This window comes from Poecilia reticulata, chromosome 8 (genome assembly GCF_904066995.2).
Source record: "Poecilia reticulata chromosome 8, P_reticulata-male-v2, whole genome shotgun sequence".
Lineage (NCBI taxonomy): Eukaryota > Metazoa > Chordata > Actinopteri > Cyprinodontiformes > Poeciliidae > Poecilia > Poecilia reticulata.
The window spans coordinates 2,293,882-2,316,840 of NC_088837.1; the positions used below are offsets into that span (position 1 = coordinate 2,293,882).

The 22,959-nt window shown below is 40.5% G+C and overlaps 1 protein-coding gene and 2 long non-coding RNA genes across 4 annotated transcripts; 1 reads left to right on the forward strand and 2 right to left on the reverse strand.

Moving 5' to 3' along the window:
- The first annotated feature begins 830 nt into the window (after nt 1-830).
- pih1d1 (PIH1 domain containing 1) lies at nt 831-21,690 on the forward strand. Of its 2 annotated transcripts, none has more exons than XM_081609606.1 (11): nt 831-988; nt 3,423-3,519; nt 5,603-5,660; nt 7,182-7,370; nt 8,396-8,457; nt 8,543-8,624; nt 8,703-8,799; nt 9,482-9,508; nt 9,595-9,673; nt 21,262-21,405; nt 21,563-21,690. In XM_081609606.1, exons 2-11 carry the CDS (start codon nt 3,442-3,444, stop codon nt 21,602-21,604), a joined length of 858 nt encoding a protein of 285 aa, XP_081465732.1. In that variant the 5' UTR covers nt 831-988; nt 3,423-3,441; the 3' UTR covers nt 21,605-21,690. The 2 variants fall into 2 exon arrangements, with proteins under 2 accessions (XP_081465732.1, XP_081465733.1); XM_081609607.1 differs by having other exon boundaries at nt 21,265-21,405.
- LOC145552425 (uncharacterized) lies at nt 11,633-13,458 on the reverse strand. Its single transcript, XR_014088475.1, has 2 exons — nt 12,140-13,458; nt 11,633-12,034 (listed from the first exon to the last, which is right to left on the reverse strand). It is a non-coding gene; the product is annotated as an uncharacterized LOC145552425 (long non-coding RNA).
- On the reverse strand, nt 13,586-20,443 carry LOC145552426 (uncharacterized). Its single transcript, XR_014088476.1, has 2 exons — nt 20,235-20,443; nt 13,586-20,145 (listed from the first exon to the last, which is right to left on the reverse strand). It is a non-coding gene; the product is annotated as an uncharacterized LOC145552426 (long non-coding RNA).
- Nucleotides 21,691-22,959: the final 1,269 nt, after the last annotated feature.

A 22,959-nucleotide genomic window follows, 5' to 3' on the forward strand; every position in this document is an offset into this window, starting at 1 on the left:
AACAGGCAATGAGATTCTACTAAACAGTGTCACTGTTTTTAAATTGTTTTCTACTGTTTTACACTTGTGCATATGTATTAATTAATTTTATTTTGTAACCAGGTGAAGCATAATGCTTAAAGCTAAGATCCTCTGTGGCTGCTTGGATATTCGTCCTAGAACAGGATGTGAAACCCCTTCTCCTCTCCTCTCCTTTACCTGGTTAAATAAAGGGGGGGCGAAGGGGGATAATAAAAATAAAAAATATAAATTGAGCATTTTCTCAAAAAAGAAAAAAGGTTGACATCTTAGATTTTTTCCAGTTTACTGTTACTGATTTGGCAATATTTTTGATTTAAGCATACATTTTACTCTGAAATCAGGCTGTCCTTGTTGGCATTTTTTTTAATCAGTCTGTTTGTTTTTTCAGCTTAGAGCTTTAACCTTACCAAGCTGCCATTTGCATAACTTTACTAGAAAGGTTTGGAGTAAACAAGGGAATGAATTACAGTCTTGGAAGAAAACCTATTACAGTCTTTAAGACTGTGGGAGGTTCACATTCCCACAGGACAAAACAACTCTAAACATATAGTAGTAAGAGCTTAATTGTATCCTTTACGTCAAATTAAATTATACGTGTAAGTTTGAATGACCAAGTCAAACTCCACACCAAGGGTTTGAATATTTTAACTCGCTCTATATTCAGAGAAAAAAAAGGCTTGCGTCTTTTTCTTCTTAGAAGCCGCGGAGAAATAAATGGGGAGCGAGTGACTACAACTGCTGTTTTTAAAAATTAACAGAGCGGAGGTGTTATACTGGAGGTGTTAATAAGTGCTTGGACTCCGCATGTTCCCTCGGTGGCATGCTTCACCGCGAACTTGCGGTTTCATTGCGCTTCTGGACATGTTTTGGATGCTTTTATTCTGAAATGCTCGAGGCGGAAAAGGTTGTTGCTACCAGGAAGATAACACAGCGTGGCTTATGCTGCTTCACCGGACGATTTGAAACAGTAAGCACATGTGTATTTAAGCATGTCAAGACGTGTTAAAATATTAAAGAAACAAAGAATACACTGTAGAAGGTTGAGCAGCTGCCAAAGACAACCGGAAGTTGTTCGGCTCGTGGGCTAACAAGCTCAAGCTAGGCTAATTTGCAACTGTCTTTGTCATTACGTTACAACAGTTTTGCACATGTAAACGTGTTACGTGATTGTTAATAATAATAATAATAATAATAATAATTAATAATAATAATAAATTGTGAAGAGACTGTAATGCATATTTGTGGTTACATTAAATATTACTTTTTAAATATAAAATTATAATGGTCACTAATAAGCTAATGTCTGTTTGGTGTATCTATTCCTCTATTATTCCCTTCAAAGAAAAAAGCTTTTTAAATGCTTTTTAAATCCCTAATATGCTTTTTGCACATGTTTCTATTAAGGTATACTATTCAAATAAATAACTCATTGTAAAATATGCCACACTTGTGACATTTTTAACAACTATTGCTGGATGGCTTTATATGAGGTGTATTTTGTGTTTTCACTGTGGCTGCATGTTGTGGATCTCATTGTTAGTATACTGTCAAAGCTGCTGGAATGAAATAATGAGGACCAGAAGAATCAGAGGAAATAAGCAGACTGAGAGATAGCCCTGCACATCTGCTCTAGAAAGAAAGCAGAGAGGGATGGAGGCAGGCTGAGGGAAAGTTGCGACACTATTGAACTTTATATTTTTTGGTGTGTATCCGAGTATGCACGCATACGTGCATACGTGTATGACTTTGTGTACATCAAGTGCATGTGTCGCACTAATAGTTGCCTAAAAAGAACCTCAACTTTCATGGAATTTAATCGCCGATACGTCGTATGTTTGCAAGTATTGCGCACTGTGACAGATGACAGAAATAATCATGAGAATAGTTTCTAATTTATCCCGAAATGTGAGAAAATGTATCTGTGCCTAACTGTACTTGAGATCAAGGGAGTTTGGGAAATAATAAAATAATAATTAAAAAAAAACAAAGTCACTTGGTTGCAAAATATCAGCCAGTGACTAAGCTGTTTTTTTTGGCTTCGAGTAACCAGACTTCACTTTCTGTCTCACAGCCCAGTGTTGGCTTGAAAGGCAGCCATGAACTCTTAATGTTATGAAAACCCTGAGTAAGAACACTCTGGTTTCACATCAGATCTAACTGATCTGATGTGAAACAGAGAACTATCAGCTGTTCTTACTGTTGCTTAATCTCATTAGTGAGATGCCATCTTGGAGAATTATGGCAGTTTTGATGCCATCATTTTTGTAAAACCTTGGTGTACCTTGACCTTATATACCTTGACGAGTGGGTCCACGATTGTCTGACACCTTCTTTTAATGAGGTTTGACTGATGAGATTTTAATGTGCTTCGAACATTTTGGGTTTTTGTGCATATTTAGAGCAGCACATGTTTTATCAGACCACCCAGATGGCTAGAGTGCAGATGTTCAGATGAGAACAAATGGTTAGTAAGTATCAGGACTGGTGAAGGTGGAGATGTGGGAGAACCGAAATGCAAATGGCGACGGGGCATAATGAAAATGTATTTAACACAAAGACTTGACATGACATGAGATGAGATATTCACCAAACTGCAGCCGAAGACGCACAAGAATCCCATTACCAGACAAAGGCATGACTCGAACTTGAGCACTATGCGAGACAGTAATTGATCAGGAAACACAGGTGAAAAAAATAGCTAAATTAACAGGAAATTAAACAACACTTTAATTTCCTGTGTATATGTGCGTGTAATACACATAATTATACAACATAATTACAGACCTGCATCAGCCTATTTGTGTGTTCAGTACGCCAATACAGCCCAACTGCACAGAAAAAGAGAGGGAGAAGTTGAGAGTTAGTCAGCAAAAGAAAAAAACAATATAGCTCCCTTGCTCACTTTTTGAAGTCATTCAAGAAGTGAGTTTAATGAGATTCCCTGCCTCCGTCCTATTGGACGGATGTTATGATAACGATATAGGACACCCAATGTATCAATAAATCCTGAATGCAGACCAAGTTCTCCTACTTTTAAAAAAATAAATGCATTTTTATTTGGCAAGCAGACTTGAATTGTCATCATCTTATAAGTGAGTCTTTGTGTCCTTATGCTAGCATTATCTTAAGTCCAGCATGGATATGATGCTCACCTCACTTCACTGCTGTAATTATATTCTTTAATGCTGAGTAAATAAAAAAAAAGTTGTCATAATGAATACAGCTTGACACACCAAAGTCTTCAAATATGATGCACCCAGATTTTTCTGCCTTAATGTCAAATAACTCTTAATGTAAAGTATTTATTAAGCTTTCGCATTTATGACAGCCTTAACTGCTATAGCTGGATGGGTGTATATTTATGTGAAGAATTGATCATATTTGTATTTTCACTTTGGCAGCGTTGAGCTCAAACTGAGGATGACTGACTCATCACTTCTCAACTCTGAGCTGGAGTTACAGCAACAAGAGGAACTCTACCAACAGATGCTGCTGCAGGTCATCATCCTTCCTTTATTTTATCACATCTGGTTTGCTGTTAGTATTCACAGTGTAAGAATTGTGAAATTGTCATATTTTGATGGTTCAATGGTAGATCCCAAGGTATTTTGTTAGGAATTTATAAGAGAGTAAAACAAAGTAGAACATATATTGTACAGGTAGATTGTAGATCTCAGAAATTAGAGTATTGTGGAAAATTTTCATTTCAGAATCTGAAGTTCATGTTTTAATTATTGATTACATAGAGCAGGGGTCCCCAAACTGCGGCCCGCGGGCCGGATCCGGCCCGCCTCCTCATTTGGTCCGGCCCCCTGAACAATACCGGAAAGCATTCAGAGTTTTTTTCATTTACCGTATTTTCCGGACTAGAAGCCGTTTATATGTGGATTTTTCTTCAACCACCAGGGGGCTCTTTAGCAGGAAGTGAATCATTGGAAGTCTGGTTACTTGCGCGCCAACATTGAGCCCACAAGGAGCAAAATGAGTAAGAAACAGATCAGATGTCTTTGGAAAGTTTCTTTGCAAAGGGGAAAAGGCCCAGAGAAGAGACAGGAGAATGGATTTATCCTGGACCGGTAGGTGAGTCCCACATTACAAGCCCGCTCTGCGTAATATGCGGTGACCAAGCTTCAAGCTGCTTTGCCACGTAGAGACCAAGCAGGCTGTGCTCAAGCAACACGTCGGGTGTTCTTGTCTCTCGTCACTCCCAGATCGGACTGTCTCGTTGCAGAGAAACAAGCTCAGGGCCCCCGTTAGTCATTATCGTGAGTTAAAATTTTCACAAAAGTAAAATGTTCGTTTTTGTGGCGCTAGTAGCAGACACAAAGGATCAGCACTTTTACTGTTACAGTTACCGTTCAGAAACTACCGTAATCAGTTCTGTTAAATCTAATCTTGGCAACTTTTTCTTTTTCAACCATAATAAATGTGATATTCAATTGACCTGTTATGACTCAGATTTTGGGTGTCCGCCCCCCTCTGCTGCTGCTGCATCGTTGTGGAAAACCCGGAGCGGCAGAGATATCTGCAGCTTATATGTGTATGTTTACTGGTTTAAAAAAAAACGTTGGGGTTGTGGCTTATAGTCCGGTGCGGCTCATAGTTCGGAAAATACAGACTATAATCCTTCTTGGATTTTTTCTGTGAAGAACCCAGAGAGGGTTATTTGATTGTGCTTTCTGGAAAACAATACATTTTTACATTTAGGCACTCCTGCAATCGTCACACTTTTTCTGTTACAAACTGACTCCGGCCCCCCACCAGAGAAGGGAAAAGTCATGTGGCCCTCACAGGAAAAAGTTTGGGGACCCCTGACATAGAGAGTGAAATATGTCGAGCCTTTATTTGTGGCTTCCAGATAATGAAAACCCAAAAATCAGTGTCTCAGAAAGTGAGAATATTTTGACAAGACTGCTGACTGGACGATTATGATCAACCTCCACTAGGAGGGTTAGTGACTAAAGGTCATCGCTAAAGAGTAGGGTTGTTTAAACTTATTCATTGAAGGTTGAGTGGAAGGAACAATTCTGGTATGAAAAGGTACACCAGCAACACCTTTTCATACCACAGCCTTATAGAAAGTCAAGCAAAATCCATTCAGGCTTTGGCTGGTGTGAGTCTGGGAAATCTCGACGTGTCATTCTGAAATTATATCCAGTTTTTTTCATGAATTTCCTGATCTATACATGCCAATTTATTTATTTACTTCTTTTTTCTTCAGACAAAATCTGAAAATTTTGTCAGTTAAATTCTTGTCTTTGGATGCACAAAGATTGAAATTTATCTAACATTTTGATTTAAATAGTGGCTAAATTTATTTACAACTCCACATTCTGATTTACAAGCACAACATTTTCATGGATGTTTTGCACACAGGCATTCAGAAGAAATTCTCTCCCGTTGTACAATGTTATAAAGCTCAATTCACAACCAGAACAAAATATTGAATGCAGTTAAATAAAATAGCTTAACGCTCTGAGAAAGCAACATGTCGTAGCGCATGCAATTGGAGAAGGGAGCTAAAGAAAAGATTGCATAACTTGTCCAAACATAGACAATAAAATAACTGTCGTTTTTGTAGACGATGGGAAAGCTGCAGACGGAATCTCCAGATTCCAGACTAATCCGGCCTCAACCAGGTAAGCATTTTGAAACATAAAGGTAAGTGTCAACCAGGTGCTTACGGGATCATTCCTGGTGTGGCACAAAGCAGAGCAAGCAATACTGAAATCCCTGATCGTTACCGTCAAGAATGGAGGTGGAAATTCAAGAATCGTAATGTTTTATTTAAGAAATTCTATCTATCATTTAAATCCTGTGTTGTCCAAAAAGACAAAAATAATCCAAGATTGAAATATGTGAAACAGAAAGAAATGTGTACCGGATTTCTCCAGCTAAAGTTCACACCTTAAATTGATGAAATGCTGCAGTGGAAGCATAAAAAACAAAAAGAAAAAGACAAAATAGTGTAATTTAGTGTGCATTCACACCATCCCTGTTCATTCCCAGACTCCAGAAAAGTTTCATACTCAAACTCCACTTTATTTAGAAAGTCTGGTTTGTCTGCAGAGGCGTGAATGCTGTGACAATCCCCTCCCATCCACTAGGTGTCTCTCTTTTTTTTCTTCTATTCACGAAGCAGGCAGATGGGTTGGCCCCCTAATTGAACCGTATTTTGAACCATATATCCCAGAGCCATATTTTTGTATAAATAAATTGTTGTTTGTATAGAGCCACTCATCACTCTCCCATTTTTGTCATCCCCTTTGAGCCAGGTGTGACAATTTCATAAATGAACTCTGATGTGGACCAAAAAGGCAAACATCGGTTTTCCTATAAACCTGGGTTTCTGTTCTGTTTAAGTTATGCGGTTCAAATGCATGACAGTAGACCTCTCCAAAAGCAGGAAGAGGACTACATCATATACATGTGTATAGAAACAACCCAAACAAACTCGGTATCTGAAGGAATGACTCGTGGACTTTTGCCAAATACAGAAGGGAAATCCTACAATCGCTAAAATCTGATGCCACGCCATTTTTGTTTACATTTTGTGAAGATGAAAGTTGCTCTCAATTGACTCAAAGGTTTCCCTGTTGGGTCCTTCTGTGGTTCATGGTGCAGCGTCCCCACAGGCGAGGGGGTGAGCAGGTTTGTTTTTTAACTGGGTTGACACAGTGCAGTGTGGAATCGAACCGTTCCAGCTAAAGACGGAACAAATGTGGCAATTTTGGTCCACAATCAAACCGAGTCTCCAGAACTGTCAGGTGAGAAAAACACCCAGAGTGTCCCAAAGTCTCTCAACGATGTTGTTGTTGGAAGTCGATAAATGATAGAACATTGCTTGTACGTGATTATTGAAGATATCTGCGGGTCTGCAGTTCTTATGTCTTTGGGATGGTGTAGATTTTCATGACTTTGTATCTTTAATCACATTAAACCTTATTGGGTGTAAACTGGAAGAGAGCAACATGCTATTTTGTAATGGTAACGTTTTCACCTAAGTAGTCTGGGCTGACTTCCCACGATCCCTCACACATGAAACATCTCTATGACATTTTTTTTTTCTTAATCCAAACCTGGTAGTCTTTATAGTTTTCTTTCGTTTTCTTCGCTTTAGTACTTTTTTTCTCCACATCTCCTCTCTTTCCTCCTCCCAGGTCTGTGTGTGAAGACGTTCTCTGAGCCAGGCAAGCAGAAGGTTTTCATAAACATCTGTCAGTCGACTTCCGTCCCGCCGCCCCCTGACCTCTCCAGAGAGGAGCTCGTGCAGCTGCTCCAGTCGGAGGATCCCAGCGGCTACAGGGTTCCGATGAGCCTGGGAGAGCCGCACGCAGAAACTGACAACAGTATGTAGCAGAGGCCAAACCCTGCAAATTTCTTAAGATAACGGAAATGTGGAGGTTGTGATGTGATCTGTAATTCAGTCAAAAGGTTTGGTTAGTCAAAATAGTTCTACAGTATTTGACATTCTCAGATGACTTTTCTTTATTGGTTTAGAACAACAACATGGTTTCAATTATTATGCTTTTGTTTTACAGATTTGTTCACTATGTGCAACTGAAATTACAGCTCTGCTGCAGTAATCTTATTGGTCAGTTGGCAGCCTGCATTGTATTTTTCTGCATATCTTCAAAAACAGATTAAAGCAATTATGTTTGGGAAACGAGAGAAACCGAGCCACCTCTGACTGTCTTTAGATTCGTTTCAATTGCTAACATCATGCAGGGAGTGTTGGGAATATTTAAATATTACACACGTCAGATCACCATCATTTCTATATTCCTGAGAACTGGAGGGAGGATTTCTAGTATTACCTCAACATCTTTCTCGGGTTCCCTTCCTCTCATAATATATAACATAAATGAGTAATATATTAATCTGAAAACGCTACCAGAAACAAGTCGCAAAGGAAAAATTACTCTGATAAAATTCCACGTTAAGGCCAAATGGCGTTAATTAGCTACTGTTGTTCAAATGCAACACACGTTAACATTAAGATAGTTTTGACAGGTATTGAACTAAAAATGCATTCAGCTTATCCTTCCTTTTCTTTCGCCTTTTCTCTTCCTCGACTTCTGACTGTCGTCTCTGGTTTGGCTTCACTCCCGAAGGCGGTGCAGTAGCCAGCTTCACAGGCCAGAGCTGGCGGTGTTTGGTTTTTCAAAAATACAGTAAAATTTAACGTTCAATATTGAAATTCATTTCTAACTCTGACTAGAGTTAGTGTAAGTGCGCAAATGTAGGCTAAAAAGAAACAAAAACTTCATTCTGAATCAATCAGCTACATGTGGAGGAAATCCTGGACTTAGATCAAATCTGAACAGCTGTGCCATTATCATTATAACGCCATCTATCTGCTGCTATCTTTCAGACTCTCAGGGTTGCACAGCCTATGACGTTGTTATCAACCAGGACTTCTTCCAGAAGAGCCAGGTGACTTGTCAGATGGTATGTTTATCATGTTTGGTGCTTTACAGCATAGTAAAGGAAGCAGCGTGTGTGTGACGATGTCTCGCAGAAGGATCCTCTGTTCCAGCAGTTTGTTATCTTGGTGTCTGTGGAGGGCCTGGAGAATAAATACAGCCTGGAGCTAAACAGAGGTGAGTCTGACCTCATGCATTTGTCTCTCTGACAATGTTGGACCTTGTCAAGACAAGGTTTGGGATGTGTTTGTGCAGACTGGAAAGTGCTGAAGAATAGAAAATTCCTTGGCTCTGTCAGTGAGCAGAACATCCGGACGAAGAGCAGGCCGGTGATCCAGGAACTGCAGCCTCAGTAAGTTGCTTCGAACGCTTGAAACCTTTTCCTGTGACTTTAACTTGTTTGAATCCCAGCCTTAAACTTCAGTGTATTTTATCAGGATTAAGTGAGAGAGAAACCAACATACAGCGGAGTAAAAATATGCATGATGTGCCTTATTTATTACAACTAAAACTCTGAAAAGCCTGGAGATTTTTGTCACCCAGTTTTTGGTAGAAACAGAGAGACATGAGCAAAACAAGCCATCACGCAAATGGAAACTTGTTTTAATTTATCATGTCATTAATTGGTTTATTGCAACAGACTCAGCCTCACTGTTGCCATTTTAGCAACTTTTTAAATAAAAATAAATACATAAAAAATCAGTATCGGCCAACACGGGAATGGTGATTGTCCAGAAAGCTGCAATCGGTGCACTGCCCTGCTTTTTCTATCGACATATTTCACCCTCTGTTTCTGAATGTACTTTTTTTGTCATGTGAAATCTTAGTGAGACACACTAAAGTGGTTTTAATCTGACAGCGTTCTAATGCACTGTGCAAAGTCTGTTTTTGTCCTCTGGCTGCAGTTCAAGCTTGTTCTTGACATGAGGCAACATTAGAAGTAATGGAATTCCATATTAGAACAATGAAAGCTTTAATTTTACACTGAAATAGTGTAAATGATGAATGAAGGATGAATTTCTGTCTGCCCTCAGGGAAACCGGCCCGGCATGTGTTAAAAGGTGAGACAGCTCTTACTCTCTCTGTCTTTTATGCTACATTAAAATGGTGTTGGTGACATGGATGTGTGGATCTTCTCTGTGCTCAGACCAGAATGCTCTCTGTTGGTGGAGCCCCCCACTGGACACCCTGAGTACCTCATTGCAGAGATAAAACTCCCTGGAGTGGTAAGCGGTGCATTTGGTCCTTATGGACCAAATTAAAAACTTAGAAGTGAAGATGATGTGGTCTTACCCAAGCAATTATTTCGACTCATCAGTCTGGGAAAGGTTACGAGGCCAGTTCCAAAACACTGCGAGTGTCAGCTTTCTGGCTGCTTGTTTAGTGTTTAAACTTTATGATAGGACATTTGTGGGGGGGAATAAACAGCAAATGCATGGTTGGAGTGAAACAAACACAGCAAATAATCTTTTTTTTCTTTTCTTTTATGTGTTTATATTCTACCAGATAGACCAGTTCCAATTTCATAATTCATAACACGTCGTCTCGAGTTAGTTTTCACAAAAAAAAGGTCAGCAAATCTACAGCAGAGAGCTGATTTAAAGGGACAGTGTTATGTAAAATGTACTTTTTTTTACCTTTTTATCATGCTGTAATGTTATTCCCTCATCAAAAATACACCTGGAATGTTGCCTTGATTCTTTCATGCGTAACTTAATGTCCTGTGGCAAAACGCCTTCAAGGTGCAGCTCCTCCTCAGGGCTGCAGTTTCCAAGCTTTCGTCTCTTTTAATAAACCTAAGCAACATTTTAAAACCAGTGGGAGAATCTGATTGAGTCATTAAATAATGTACCCTTAGTAATTGTCAATCATGTTTTCCATGTTTTTATGCATTTTTCTTGTGTTTGATACTTTGATCAGTCTTCCTGTTTTTTAAGTATCTATAAAAAAGTTGACTTGGCTAAAGGTTGTTTTATGATGCAGTAAAAAAAAACTGGTTGCCATTTATAGACTATTTGTGAAGTGTCCTGACTTTCCCCATTCCTAAAATGTCAACCAGTCAAACTAAAACAAGATTCTCCAGAAGTACCAACAGGTTGGTACTGCAGTCAGAATCCAATAATCTTGGTTGTTGTTATCTATATTGTTGCTAGTCTTGTATTACTAAAGAGCAAGAAAACATTACACGACATGGCATGCTTGACTTGTCTTTATCATTTGCCGCTCTACATGTAGTATAACCTGTCGCTGACACTCAGCCTGAGGCGCACGGCTTCACCTGTACTTGCTGGACGGTTTGTTGTGTCGAGTCACGACATTCGACAGCCTCGTAAAAGCAACACAATAGAAAGCATAAAGGAGCCAGTTCAGACCAGTTTGCACATTAAATCTTCACAGTAGAAGTCATTTCAGTTGACATAATTATCTAGCCATCTGTACTGATTTGTTTAAATCAATGCGATAAGTCATTGTTCACAACCCGCTTTAAGAGATTTAATATATATATTTATTTGATACATGACTTTGGCAGTCAGAGCGGCGCTGCCTTGGGCTGGTATGGCTCAATAAGTGTGGTGTGTGTTGGAATTTGTGGCAGATTATCAGACAGTCATCTCGTTTCATGGAGAGGTTTTTGCTTCATCTTGATATAAACACCTAGCAGTTAGTTTCACCGCAGCTTCTGCAGTCGAGTTGCAACATTAAATGAAAGAGGTAATGAGGAGCAGGGTTGGCGTTAACTAATGCAGACCAGTTGTTGGGTTTTGGCGGCCTTTTGGGTTTTCTGTACAAGTAGAACAAACAGTCTCTGTTCCTTTATCTTCTCCATATGTACAAAGTGACTGATGGCTTGAGGTGAAATACGACATCATACAAATACAACAAAGCATCGAGTCAAAGAGGCTGAGTAGAAGCCCAGGGACACTTTCCGAAGCATAAAACAGAAGCCATAAATTCTGTCCATTCACTTTGTGTTTGTGGATTACTTTGTTTGGGTCCCAATGAAAATATCCTGGTTAGGTACCTGTTCTCCTGACTGCATCTCACACACACAGAAACATGGAATAGAAACCAGATCCAGAGAGAAATGTTAGCTACATTACTGCCAATAGAAAAAAGAATGCCAAAAGTGTTTAGAAAATGTTAATGTAGCCCGGGAAATACTTAGCCTCACAGGACACAATAACTGGGGTTCTTAATGTGCAGTATATTTTATTATCAGTTGGAACAGACTGAACAAAGCTGTCTTGTTCCTTACTGTTGTTCAAAAATCAGAACATAGATGCACCAAAACATTTGGTAAATATTCATGAAATGTGAAATGTGGCAGATCTCAAAAGAAAATACAATATGTAAAAGAAAAGAAATAAAAATACGGCAGTGGCCTCTGGCTGCACAAACAAAATACAGAGAGCTGTATTACACCACACTGATTTAGAGCGCATGGAGTTGTGATATGACTTATTTTATCAACACTTACATTCGACAGTAATGTCTCAGTTCACTCTTAATGCTGGAGAACACCGATGATCGGACATCTTAATTCCACGTGCAGTAAATGGCCGCCCTGCACCGCACAGACAGGCTCCCTGAACCATTCGTTTCAGAAATACACCATCTTATTAAAATACTGACTGCTTATCACATAAATGAGAACATACTGACATATTTCAACAAGTGATGTATACATTTACCGATTTTCTGCTGAAACTATCACCTGCAGATAAATCACATACAGTTCCCGTCCAAGTTCATCACATAGCATAGCAACACCGGAAGAGAACAAAATGTATTTCCTGCCCCGTCTTGGGAAACAGTAATCACCTTGAAACACTGCTCTCTGGTGGTCAAAATGTGCAGCACTTGAGACCAACTACCTGATCATATTTAAATGTGAAAAACATACACATAGGAAATAAAATTACATAACTGAAACAAAATCACTTAATAGCATTGCTACCGTAAGATACAAGAAAACCAACACTTTGAAACAGTACAATTATTTAACCAAAATTTACCACCTGGCTACATCCTCCCCTGCAACTAGTCAACGACCCCGGTGACTACTAAACCTCAACTAAACGAAAAGCTTCCTGCAACACTTTTTCAAACAGTGCTGTACCAAGACTTGTTAAAACCTGAGACACCACATCTGTGCTAACTGCTACAGCGTTGCAAGCTGATTTGGGCAAGTGAAATGGGTTTGAGTGTGACCCGGCTGTACTTCGCTTGCTTTTCCTAATCGCAGGAATGGCCGTTGAACCTTTGTTACACTCCACATCATTACTCAGATTGGTCTCTGACCTGATGCAGTCAGCACCAGGGAAGTTAGTGAATCCAAAATCAGGAATAGTCCCAAAGTCTGTGTCTCTAGCAGTCACGTCAGGAAAACTTGCATCAGGCCCATCTGGCACAATACCATCTGCATGTGCTGTTGACACTGGAAGATTGTCCATCTCGGACATATTCCATTCCTCTACAACCACAAAATCTGGTTCAGTTGCCACCAACTCTTCCCTCTCCACTGGCTGATCATTGATCTTAATAGCTGTTTCAGTCCTGAGTGTAGGAACTTGGGCTGAACAGGGTCGTAATTCTGACCTATGAACCTTCTTTGTAGGACCTCCTTCCAACGGTTCAACAGTGTGTGTGGTGTCTTTAATCTCCACTACCTTGTAAATAGTGGGACCCCAAGCATCCTGGATTTTGCGCCTCCCCAAAGATCTATGGCGAAGAAACACCAATTGCCCAATGTTGACTGGGGGACAATAGACCTTTTTGTTTTGAAAAGAAATCCGTTCTGCTGCTTTTTGCTCAGAGTACTCCCTTGCTCGTTTGTGGGCCTCTTTGAGTCTGTCTTGATGAATAGAGAGCCAGTTCTGGCTGCTTTCTGACACACACTCTCGGCCCAACAGTGCATCAACTGGAAGGCGGGGCTCAACACCAAACAAAAGATAATAGGGAGAATACCCAGTTGTTGAATGAGGGGTGACATTATAAGCGTAGACAAGCTCAGGTAGTGTTAAGGAAGAATTTTTATATTACTGTTAAATTTAGCAAAACTCTGGCTCTGATACTTCCTTTTGATCCCGGGTTTTCTCGCGTGGCCACGTGCGGGGACAAAAACACAACAATGCGTGTTGACGTCACAGAATTACAGGATTTAATCCAATCAGAAGAAAATATAAGATAGTACAGGAAACTAAAGAAAGACAGATACAAACATTGTTACCTGAGACAAGAAGACAAAGAAATATCAAGGACGTCCTTGGAGAAAGAGCTGGTGCAGAAGTAAAATAAATCAGCTTTTTTCCGAATTGTTTCCCTTGTGCACAAACTTTTATACCTGTAGGTGTGTTTACCTCTTTAATGTATTCAAATAAGGCGTATCTCTACTTGACCAATTGGAAGGCATCTCTGACCCTTTTAAATTTTAGAAAAAGTCCCGCAGTTTGGTCGCAAGATCAAACACCTTTTGTTAAATAAGGTGGAAGCAGACTCTCTGAATTCATGGTGGTTTATGGCTTTCACAGATCAGTGTGAAAAGCTAGAACTTCCTACTGATTGTTTCCCAACAGACAAAGAGCAGATCAGAAGATCTTGGCAAACAATCTGCTTTAACTACAGTAAAATATATCAATAGGTCAGAATATGTTATAAATTTTAAAACTATAATTATGGTATTTCAATCAAGTCATGATAAATTCTAAAACTAACTTATTTTAAATTTATTTTCTTAACAGTATCCGGCCTCCTGTGGCTCTACAGCCATCTGGGCCAAGAGAAACAGATGCAGGAACCTCACAGGTAGCTGTGAAATTCTGGTTTCTCTTCTGCTCTGCCAGGAACAAACCTTTAATTCTGTATTTTAATTCAATGAAAAGTTCTCCAAAAACCCAATTTGTTCTTCTGCACTCAGCATCTCCAAAGTTTAGTCCTGATATCAAACCAAAAGCAATAGATAATAAACAGAAAATAATGAAGTACAATTCCTGTTTCTAATTAGGAATTAGAAACAAATAAGAATTAAGACATTCATTCACCATAAACCTAAGTATTTTCTAATACTAAACAAATCATTTTCATGTGATTCTAATATAGTCAGAAATAATACAATTTCAAATACATTCATCATTAACTAAATTAATTCTAAAACAAGATAATAGAATTTTTAGTCAAAACATGTTATTAATAACTAAGAAAAATGTCTTACAAATTAAATGTTAGTGATTTAAAACATTTTCTGTTATATTCAGTTTTTTTTTGCACCATGTCAGATGTTAGTTCTGGAAGATTTCTCATCCTGGTTACGTGAACCAACCAAAGTTCCTTTTCTCAGAGTAATTCAAGTGATACTGTCCTCCACCTTCCTGCATATGTTAATTTATGACCTCCTGTCTTTAATGATAAGACTCCAGGGGTCTGAGCCAAAATTCTCTTGCAGAATCCTCTATTCTCCTTTGTACTTTAAATACTTAACCGAGCAATAGTTCTTTGGGTTTTAAATCACTAACACAAACCTGTTCAAACTTAAGAAATTCGTTCTAAAAGGTTTAAACTGTGTTAAACACTCAAAATAATAATTTTTCTCAACAGTAGATATTCTGTCCACCTTCTCTTCTTTTCAGGTGGAAGCGTCCTCAGCAAATCATGAAGTGTCCTATTATATCTTTCACACTGAGCATTTCCTTGCGGTCGGTACGGAGTTGTCCTGCTCTTTTTTACACCATACAACTTGCAAAGTTCTGCTATGACCTCACTTTCAAAATTCCTCCCTTGATCTGAATGGAGTCTTTCTGGCACGCCATACTTCATGAACCATTCTCTAAGCAAAACCTTAGCTGTGGTGTCAGCTTTCTGGTCCTTAGTAGGAAAGGCTTGTGTGAACTTTGTGAACACATCGGTCACAATCAACACATTTTCTCGCCCATCTGATGCTGGCTCAAGGACTGTAAAGTCCACAGCAACGACCTCTAGCGGTCTGGATGCTAGAAAAGCTTGTACTGGGGCATGAATCTTGGGTTGTGGCATCTTAGACAAGACACATCTTTCACAGTTTTTAACCCAGTTCTCCACATCTTCATATAAACCTACCCAAAAACACCTCCCTCTGAGCAGGTTCACAGTGCGCTCAATCCCTTGGTGTCCCATTTTGTTATGGACACTCTCCAGTACCTGGTCTTTGAGACAAACAGGTAAAAGTAACTGCCAGATTAACCCAGAGGGTGCTTCTGGGACAACCCTGTACAACAAACCTTCCTTCTTCTGAATAAAGCTCCACTGTTTTAGGAGTCGTTTCACCAGGCTGGATAGAGTTGTCCTTTCCTTGGGGCTAGGTTTCCTCCCACGATCCCAAAAAGCTCTGAAACCTGTGATAGTGGGGTCACTGCTCTGAAATGCTAATAATTCCTCCTTGGTGTAGGCTGGGAGTGTAGGAGTGTTACCTTGCCCTGCCACTGCTTCCGAACCTGACTCTACTGCCCGTATCTGTCTCACTTCATAGCATTCAAGCCCTTTAACCACCAGATCTGGCTCCAGAGCAGTCCCTCGTCTTATTAGGTTACAAACAGCAATACATCCATCCAAATCTGAATCCGGATCGGTTTCAGGCTCCCCTGCAAACTCCTGCCGTGAGAGGGCATCTGCAGCTGCATTACTGCTCCCAGGTCGATACTTTACTTCAAATCGAAGACTGACAACTGTGCGACCCATCTCTGCTCTATTGCGCCCAACTTAGCAGTTTTAAGATGGCAAAGCGGATTGTTGTCAGTAAGCACAACAAACTTCGAACCAAGTAAATATCCCCTGAATTTCTCAGCAACAGCCCACTTTAAAGCTAGCAGTTCTAGCTTCATGCTGCTGTAGTTACGGTCATTCCTTTCAGCCTGGCGTAACCGGCGACTGGCATAGGCGATGACCCGTTTAGCATCATCCTGTTGCTGATATAAAATAGCCCCTAGACCATGCTGACTAGCATCTGTTTCTAGTATAAAAGGCTGTGTGAAATCAGCGAAACCCAGAATAGGAGCGGAAGTAAGTTTTTTCTTTAACCTCTCAAAGTCTGAGCTACACTCCTGAGTCCACATCGCTTTGTAATGGTGGCCTGCCCACCCAGTTTTCTTTGCATTTAAACATTTGTTCACTAAGTCATGTAGTGGCCCTGCAGTCTGTGAGAAACCTTGGATAAACCTCCGGTAATAACTACAGAACCCTAGGAATGACTGGAGTTCCTTGACTGTGGATGGGACCTTCCAGTCTTTAACAGCCGACACCTTGGATGGATCTGTCCCAACTCCTTTAGCTGACACTTGATGCCCTAGGAACTTCACGGTGTCTTGAAGGAAGGCACACTTTTCAAGTTTCACCTTGAGGCCTGTCTCAGCTAATCGTCTCAATACAGTTTCAAGTCTCTCAAGATGTTCCTCAAATGTTTCAGAAAAAACTAAAATATCATCAAGATACACCAGTAATATCTGAAAGGTGAGGTCACTCATTGTAGCCTGCATAAGTCGCTGAAATGTTGCTGGCCCATTGCACACACCAAATGGCATCCTTACATACTCATATAGACCAAACGGGGTGGTGAATGCCGTTTTAGGTCTATCGCGTTCGTGCATGGCCACCTGGTGATACCCACTTGCCAAATCTATTGTGGAGAAATATTTGGCCCCTCTCAGTGCATCAAAGCTTTCATCTATTCTTGGGAGCGGGAAAGCATCGCGCCTGGTTTTGGAGTTGAGCTTCCTGTAGTCAACACATAACCTCAGACTACCATCAACTTTTCTAACTAACACAATTGGAGAAGCGTATGGACTGGAGCTCTCCTTGATAACCCCCTTCCTTAACAACTTGCCAATGTGTTCCCTCACTTCATTATATTGTGTGGGGGGAATCCGTCGGTAAGGCTGGGACACAGGTGTGTCATCTGTGAGGTGTATTTCATGTTGTACTTTGTCTGTGTAACCTAAGTCTTCATCTTCTGCTGTAAACACAAATGAGTATTTCCCCAACAGCAGAGCTAGCTGTGCTTCTTGTTCTGGAGTTCCACTAACCTTTAACTTATCGAGGATAGACTGGACATCTGTTGGTGGTTCAAGTTGTCTGCTAATGCTGACTTCATCTGTATCTGCTGAGATTCTCTGAAACTGAACTTTACACAACTGATCACTGTTTACAGAGTCAACTCCAGTCAAAAGTCCAAGTCTAGTCCTAGGTTTCAACCAGATGTCCTCATCAGACAAATTCATGACCTGGACAGGAAAAACATGTCTCTCAGATGTCACCAAGGTTGGCACCACTACCAAACCTCCAGGTAAAGGGGAATGGCCAGGTTCCAGTAGCATTAACGGACCTCTTTCACCGACAGTTCTAAGTCCCTTTGCTGTAACAGTAGCTACAGATGAGGCTGGCACATGAACTGCCTCTTTCCCAGCAATCCTGACAAATGAGGGCCTGTCTGATAACCTCACTGTCTGCACTCGATGAAAAGCCTCCCTCCAGTTACAGTCAAGTTTCCCATGCATTGTGGCTTCAAATTTGCCCTGTACTAGTTCCTGGCACTTTTTTATCACATTCATTCCAAGAAGACAAGACACAGAGGATGACTGTGCTGAATCTTTAACTACAAGAAATCCTCTTTCCGGAATGGTCAGACCCATAGCCTCAACTTCAAGCTCGACATAACCTATGTAAGGTATTTCTAGTCCATTAGCGGCTGTGATTTTTAACCATTCAAAAGTAGGATGAATGATGCTGTCTTTTGCTGACCAGTGCTTGTTGAAAAACCCCTCTGAAATGGTACTTACTTGACTGCCAGTGTCAAGAAGACATGAAACTTCCACACCCTGTAGTTTTATTTCAACTGTCTTACATTCGCCAACTGCCCTCTCTAAAACTTTATCTCTGTCCAAGGCTTCTGTTGTTGAGCCAGTTGTTTCCCCCCGGATTGTTTGGCTCCTGACAACCGAGGGTTCTAGTTTCCCTGTCCCCCAGGGGAAGCAGCACCCATCGAAACAACTTTGCTTTGTGGACATTTCCTGGCAATATGTCCAACCCCTTGACATTTAAAACAGATAGGCTGACCATCATGTGTAAATGCAGGCTGTGGTTTAACTCTCTGTTTGGGTTCTGGTGAAGTCAGATTCGTACGTTTACACAGTTCACTCACAGCAGTTGATAGGGCAGTCAATGCTTTCCCTAACTCAGCTAATTGCTCCCCCTGGTGAGAAACAGCCCGCTGTACTTCATCTAAAGCTGAAGGGGGGTCATGGTGTGTTGTTTTAGTCAGAGAACACTGGGTTTCGAATGCCCCTGACTGAACCATGTTGTTCCTTACTCCTTTAGCAGAATAGGATCTGTTATCCTCCATTTCCCAGAGGAGGGCTTCATTTCTCACATCTAGTAAACTAGAGTCTGGTCTCTCTCTCACCATTCTTCTTAGTTCACGTCTCAGGGGGACATGCCTTAAACCTTCAATAAATTGATCCCGGAGAACTGTTTTCTCATCAGGCACAGCATTTGTGGACTGTTTTACTACAGAACTCAGTATCTGGGATAGTGCATGGGAGTAGTCACGGAGGTCTTCTCCATCTGCCTGTTTACGATTGTAAAACAACTGCAAAAGTTGTGCAACACTGCGTCTTTCTCCAAAAGCATTTCGCAGAAAAGAGAAAATATCACTAGGTTCCACTGATCTACCCCCCATACACAACCTGACTTCCTCTAGTGCTGGTCCCCGTAGCAATGACAGTATGAAATCACACTGTTCCTCAGTTGTCTGTTCTCTGGTCCTTATGACCCTCTCAACCTCTTCAATAAATTCTTCAACAGATCTCCCATCCTTCTCCCACTCCCCACAAAAGAATTGGACCTGGCGTTCACGTGGGACATAAATGTATGAACGAGTGGGGGCCCGACTAGTGTGGTCTCTTTGAGCCCTAGTTTCATCATTTAGCCTGACAAGATCATCTCGCAACCTAGCGAGTTCTTGAAGTTGAGTTTGTATCTCATCAGCCGGAACCCTGCTTGGTCCTGCTGCTTCTAATGGACTCTGATTGGATGAATCACTACCGCTGAGACTGTCTTCAGCACTTTGAACGGTTGACATAATGTAACCAGTATGTTTGATTCAGTCCAGAAGTTAGTCCAACAGAAGATTCAACAAAGTTCTAAAAAAACAAGGATACTATAGGGAAAAGTCTGTGGTTCGAAACACCCTTAAATCCGGGTGGCTGGACCTCATCCAGATGAGTTTCGTTCCAAAGCAGCACCAGTCACGCTGTGAAACCAGCACCTCCACACGTCCTCTCCTGTGATGGTTGATCGCCGTAGTCTTCACCACTGCCGTATTTCTTAGTTAATTGTACATAAAATGCCACGGTGTAGTAGTAGGTTACACAAATTAAATTCTTTTTTTTTTTTTTTTTTTTGCACACCCCACTCCTGGTACCAAAATTGTGTAGCCCGGGAAATACTTAGCCTCACAGGACACAATAACTGGGGTTCTTAATGTGCAGTATATTTTATTATCAGTTGGAACAGACTGAACAAAGCTGTCTTGTTCCTTACTGTTGTTCAAAAATCAGAACATAGATGCACCAAAACATTTGGTAAATATTCATGAAATGTGAAATGTGGCAGATCTCAAAAGAAAATACAATATGTAAAAGAAAAGAAATAAAAATACGGCAGTGGCCTCTGGCTGCACAAACAAAATACAGAGAGCTGTATTACACCACACTGATTTAGAGCGCATGGAGTTGTGATATGACTTATTTTATCAACACTTACATTCGACAGTAATGTCTCAGTTCACTCTTAATGCTGGAGAACACCGATGATCGGACATCTTAATTCCACGTGCAGTAAATGGCCGCCCTGCACCGCACAGACAGGCTCCCTGAACCATTCGTTTCAGAAATACACCATCTTATTAAAATACTGACTGCTTATCACATAAATGAGAACATACTGACATATTTCAACAAGTGATGTATACATTTACCAATTTTCTGCTGAAACTATCACCTGCAGATAAATCACATACAGTTCCCGTCCAAGTTCATCACATAGCATAGCAACACCGGAAGAGAACAAAATGTATTTCCTGCCCCGTCTTGGGAAACAGTAATCACCTTGAAACACTGCTCTCTGGTGGTCAAAATGTGCAGCACTTGAGACCAACTACCTGATCATATTTAAATGTGAAAAACATACACATAGGAAATAAAATTACATAACTGAAACAAAATCACTTAATAGCATTGCTACCGTAAGATACAAGAAAACCAACACTTTGAAACAGTACAATTATTTAACCAAAATTTACCACCTGGCTACATCAATACAGCAGCAAAATGAAAGCTTTAAAGCGCCAGTATGTAACTTAAAAAAACATATTTTTGACATATTTGTTAAAACTGTCATCATGTTGCACCACTCCCAGTCAAAAACAACCAGTCAGAGCCAGGGGGAGGGTCTTAGCGCTGTCAATCAATCTTGTGTACGCACTGCTCAATGTGCTAACCATTCCAGGAAAACATGCTAACATGGTGCCCAGTTAGCATGGAGACCTGTCATTAGGTGTCCATGCTTACTAGCCTTAGCATTCACAACAAGGACTGCTAGATGCAATGTAGCAGACAACAAGGAGGATGATTGACAACACTAAGACCCGCCTCTTGGCTTAATGCAGCATTTTTTTTTAAAAAACTTATTTTGTCAAATATTAAAAAGGAAAATGTGTTTTATGCCAAACTACCTTCACACTGTAGAGGGCTGGGTTTGTTTAAAGCGAGTGACCCTGTTCTCTATGCAGTCATCATCTCGCTCTCTGGTTCTGGACGTCGGAGAGGACCGGCTGGTGTTGACAGCGCGACCGTCGCTCTACCACCTCGACGTCTTCCACCCGTTCTTGGTTGACCAGGACAACAGTGTGGCGCAGTACAACAAGAGCACACAGGTACGCAGAACTAACTCCGTGGGAAAGGTGAGCCCTCTCCTCTCTGGTTTCCACAACTGCGCCGCAAAATTTGCTCCTTACGTTCACAACATATGCAGCTTTATCCTTTATGCTTTGCAGTGTGAAAAATTTACTGTTTCTGTTTTTTTTCTTACAGATTCTCACAGTCACCATGCCGGTGGGCTCATCAGGGCCATAAAGCTGCTGAAGAATCGTATTTTTTCCTGTATATATAAAAAAAAAATGCTGTGACAATAAAAGTTTTTTTGTTGGTAAAAAGTGAAATCTGTTTCTAATTGTATTAGGACCCGTACTATTTTAATCTTACACATTGACTGTGTGACTCGTGGCACCTTTAAAAAGTTAGCGCAATTAATTGCTATTTTGTTTGTTTTGTGTTTCAACACAAACAAAAGATCACAGCGGAACCTTTACACTTGTGTGTTTCTGGTACGTCATTAATCTTAACGGACAGGTGATGTCTGCAGATGGCAATGGTCAACAGAGCCGCATCTCTTGGCCAACTTTTGATTCAAAAAAATCGATTTGATTGGACGCGCGTCTTATGCACCAAGCTAAAAATTTACCAAAATGACAGATTAAGAATAATAAATCTTTGTTGTTACAGAGTACAGAGAGCCATTTCAGTCAAAATTAATTAAATGAGTAAAATAAATCAATAACTGAAAAAAATAAGTGACATAATTAAAAATGAGTTAATAAGTAATTGTCATTTTTATTCCCATTTATATTTGTTCATTTATACATTTGATCCCAGTTGAAAAGAATAAATGCAAATGAAAGGCATGTCATCAGGCTACAACTTCCCCAATTGGTTGGTTAACATCACACAGTACTTCGCTTCAAGAAAGTTGGCGACTTACAGATCGTGTTTCAGTTGGCGGCTCTCATGGACTCATTTCATCGTCGGGAGTTTTTATAGTTTGGATGAAGCGGCCGCTGAAGTTGGCTTACAATTGAAGGTTCGGGACACCTTCGTAGCTACCAGCTGTGATCCAACTAGAAGGAGCAGACTTTTCTGTACATTGTACGTGAACTGCAATATCCAGAGGCAGCTCTTTGGAGCATCGAAGAAAGAGTTGTTTTTGTTGAGCTGAGAGAGTGAGAGTTGCAAGCCTTGGAGATCTGCATCGGAGGCCATCTTGCAGTCATGCACCGCTGCTGTCTGTCCAGAAGTCCTCCAGTTGCCCAGATGTTGCAAGGTAAGCTCACGCTGATGTTTGCTTTCCAACTACAGTCATATTTGTAGCCAAACTTAAGGCCAACAGGTGTATTTTTGATCGCCACCAGGTCAAAAGTACAGCTTGTTGGTGCATCATTAATGAATGATGGAAACATTAATGAATGTTTCCATCATGTATTTTTTCAGATGTTAAACTGTCACAGCAGACCATCCTGCAGGCCTCTGGTCTCAGTGTTTCCCTTCAGACTCCCAGAGGGCTCACAGTTTCAGGATGACCAGAGACCTTCACCTTTCTGGAGCAGGAACACCCGGCCAAATGCACTGGTGACACGTTCATTTTAAAAAAATGT

What these genes read in the sequence shown, in the direction of transcription:
- pih1d1 (XM_081609606.1), top strand. Translation starts at nt 3,442, where the DNA reads ATGACTGACTCATCACTTCTCAACTCTGAGCTGGAGTTACAGCAACAA. An exon ending in ACCAACAGATGCTGCTGCAG is followed by an intron (nt 3,520 to 5,602) that starts GTCATCATCCTT and finishes TCGTTTTTGTAG; the next exon opens with ACGATGGGAAAGCTGCAGAC. An exon ending in AGTACAACAAGAGCACACAG is followed by an intron (nt 21,406 to 21,562) that starts GTACGCAGAACT and finishes TTTTTCTTACAG; the next exon opens with ATTCTCACAGTCACCATGCC.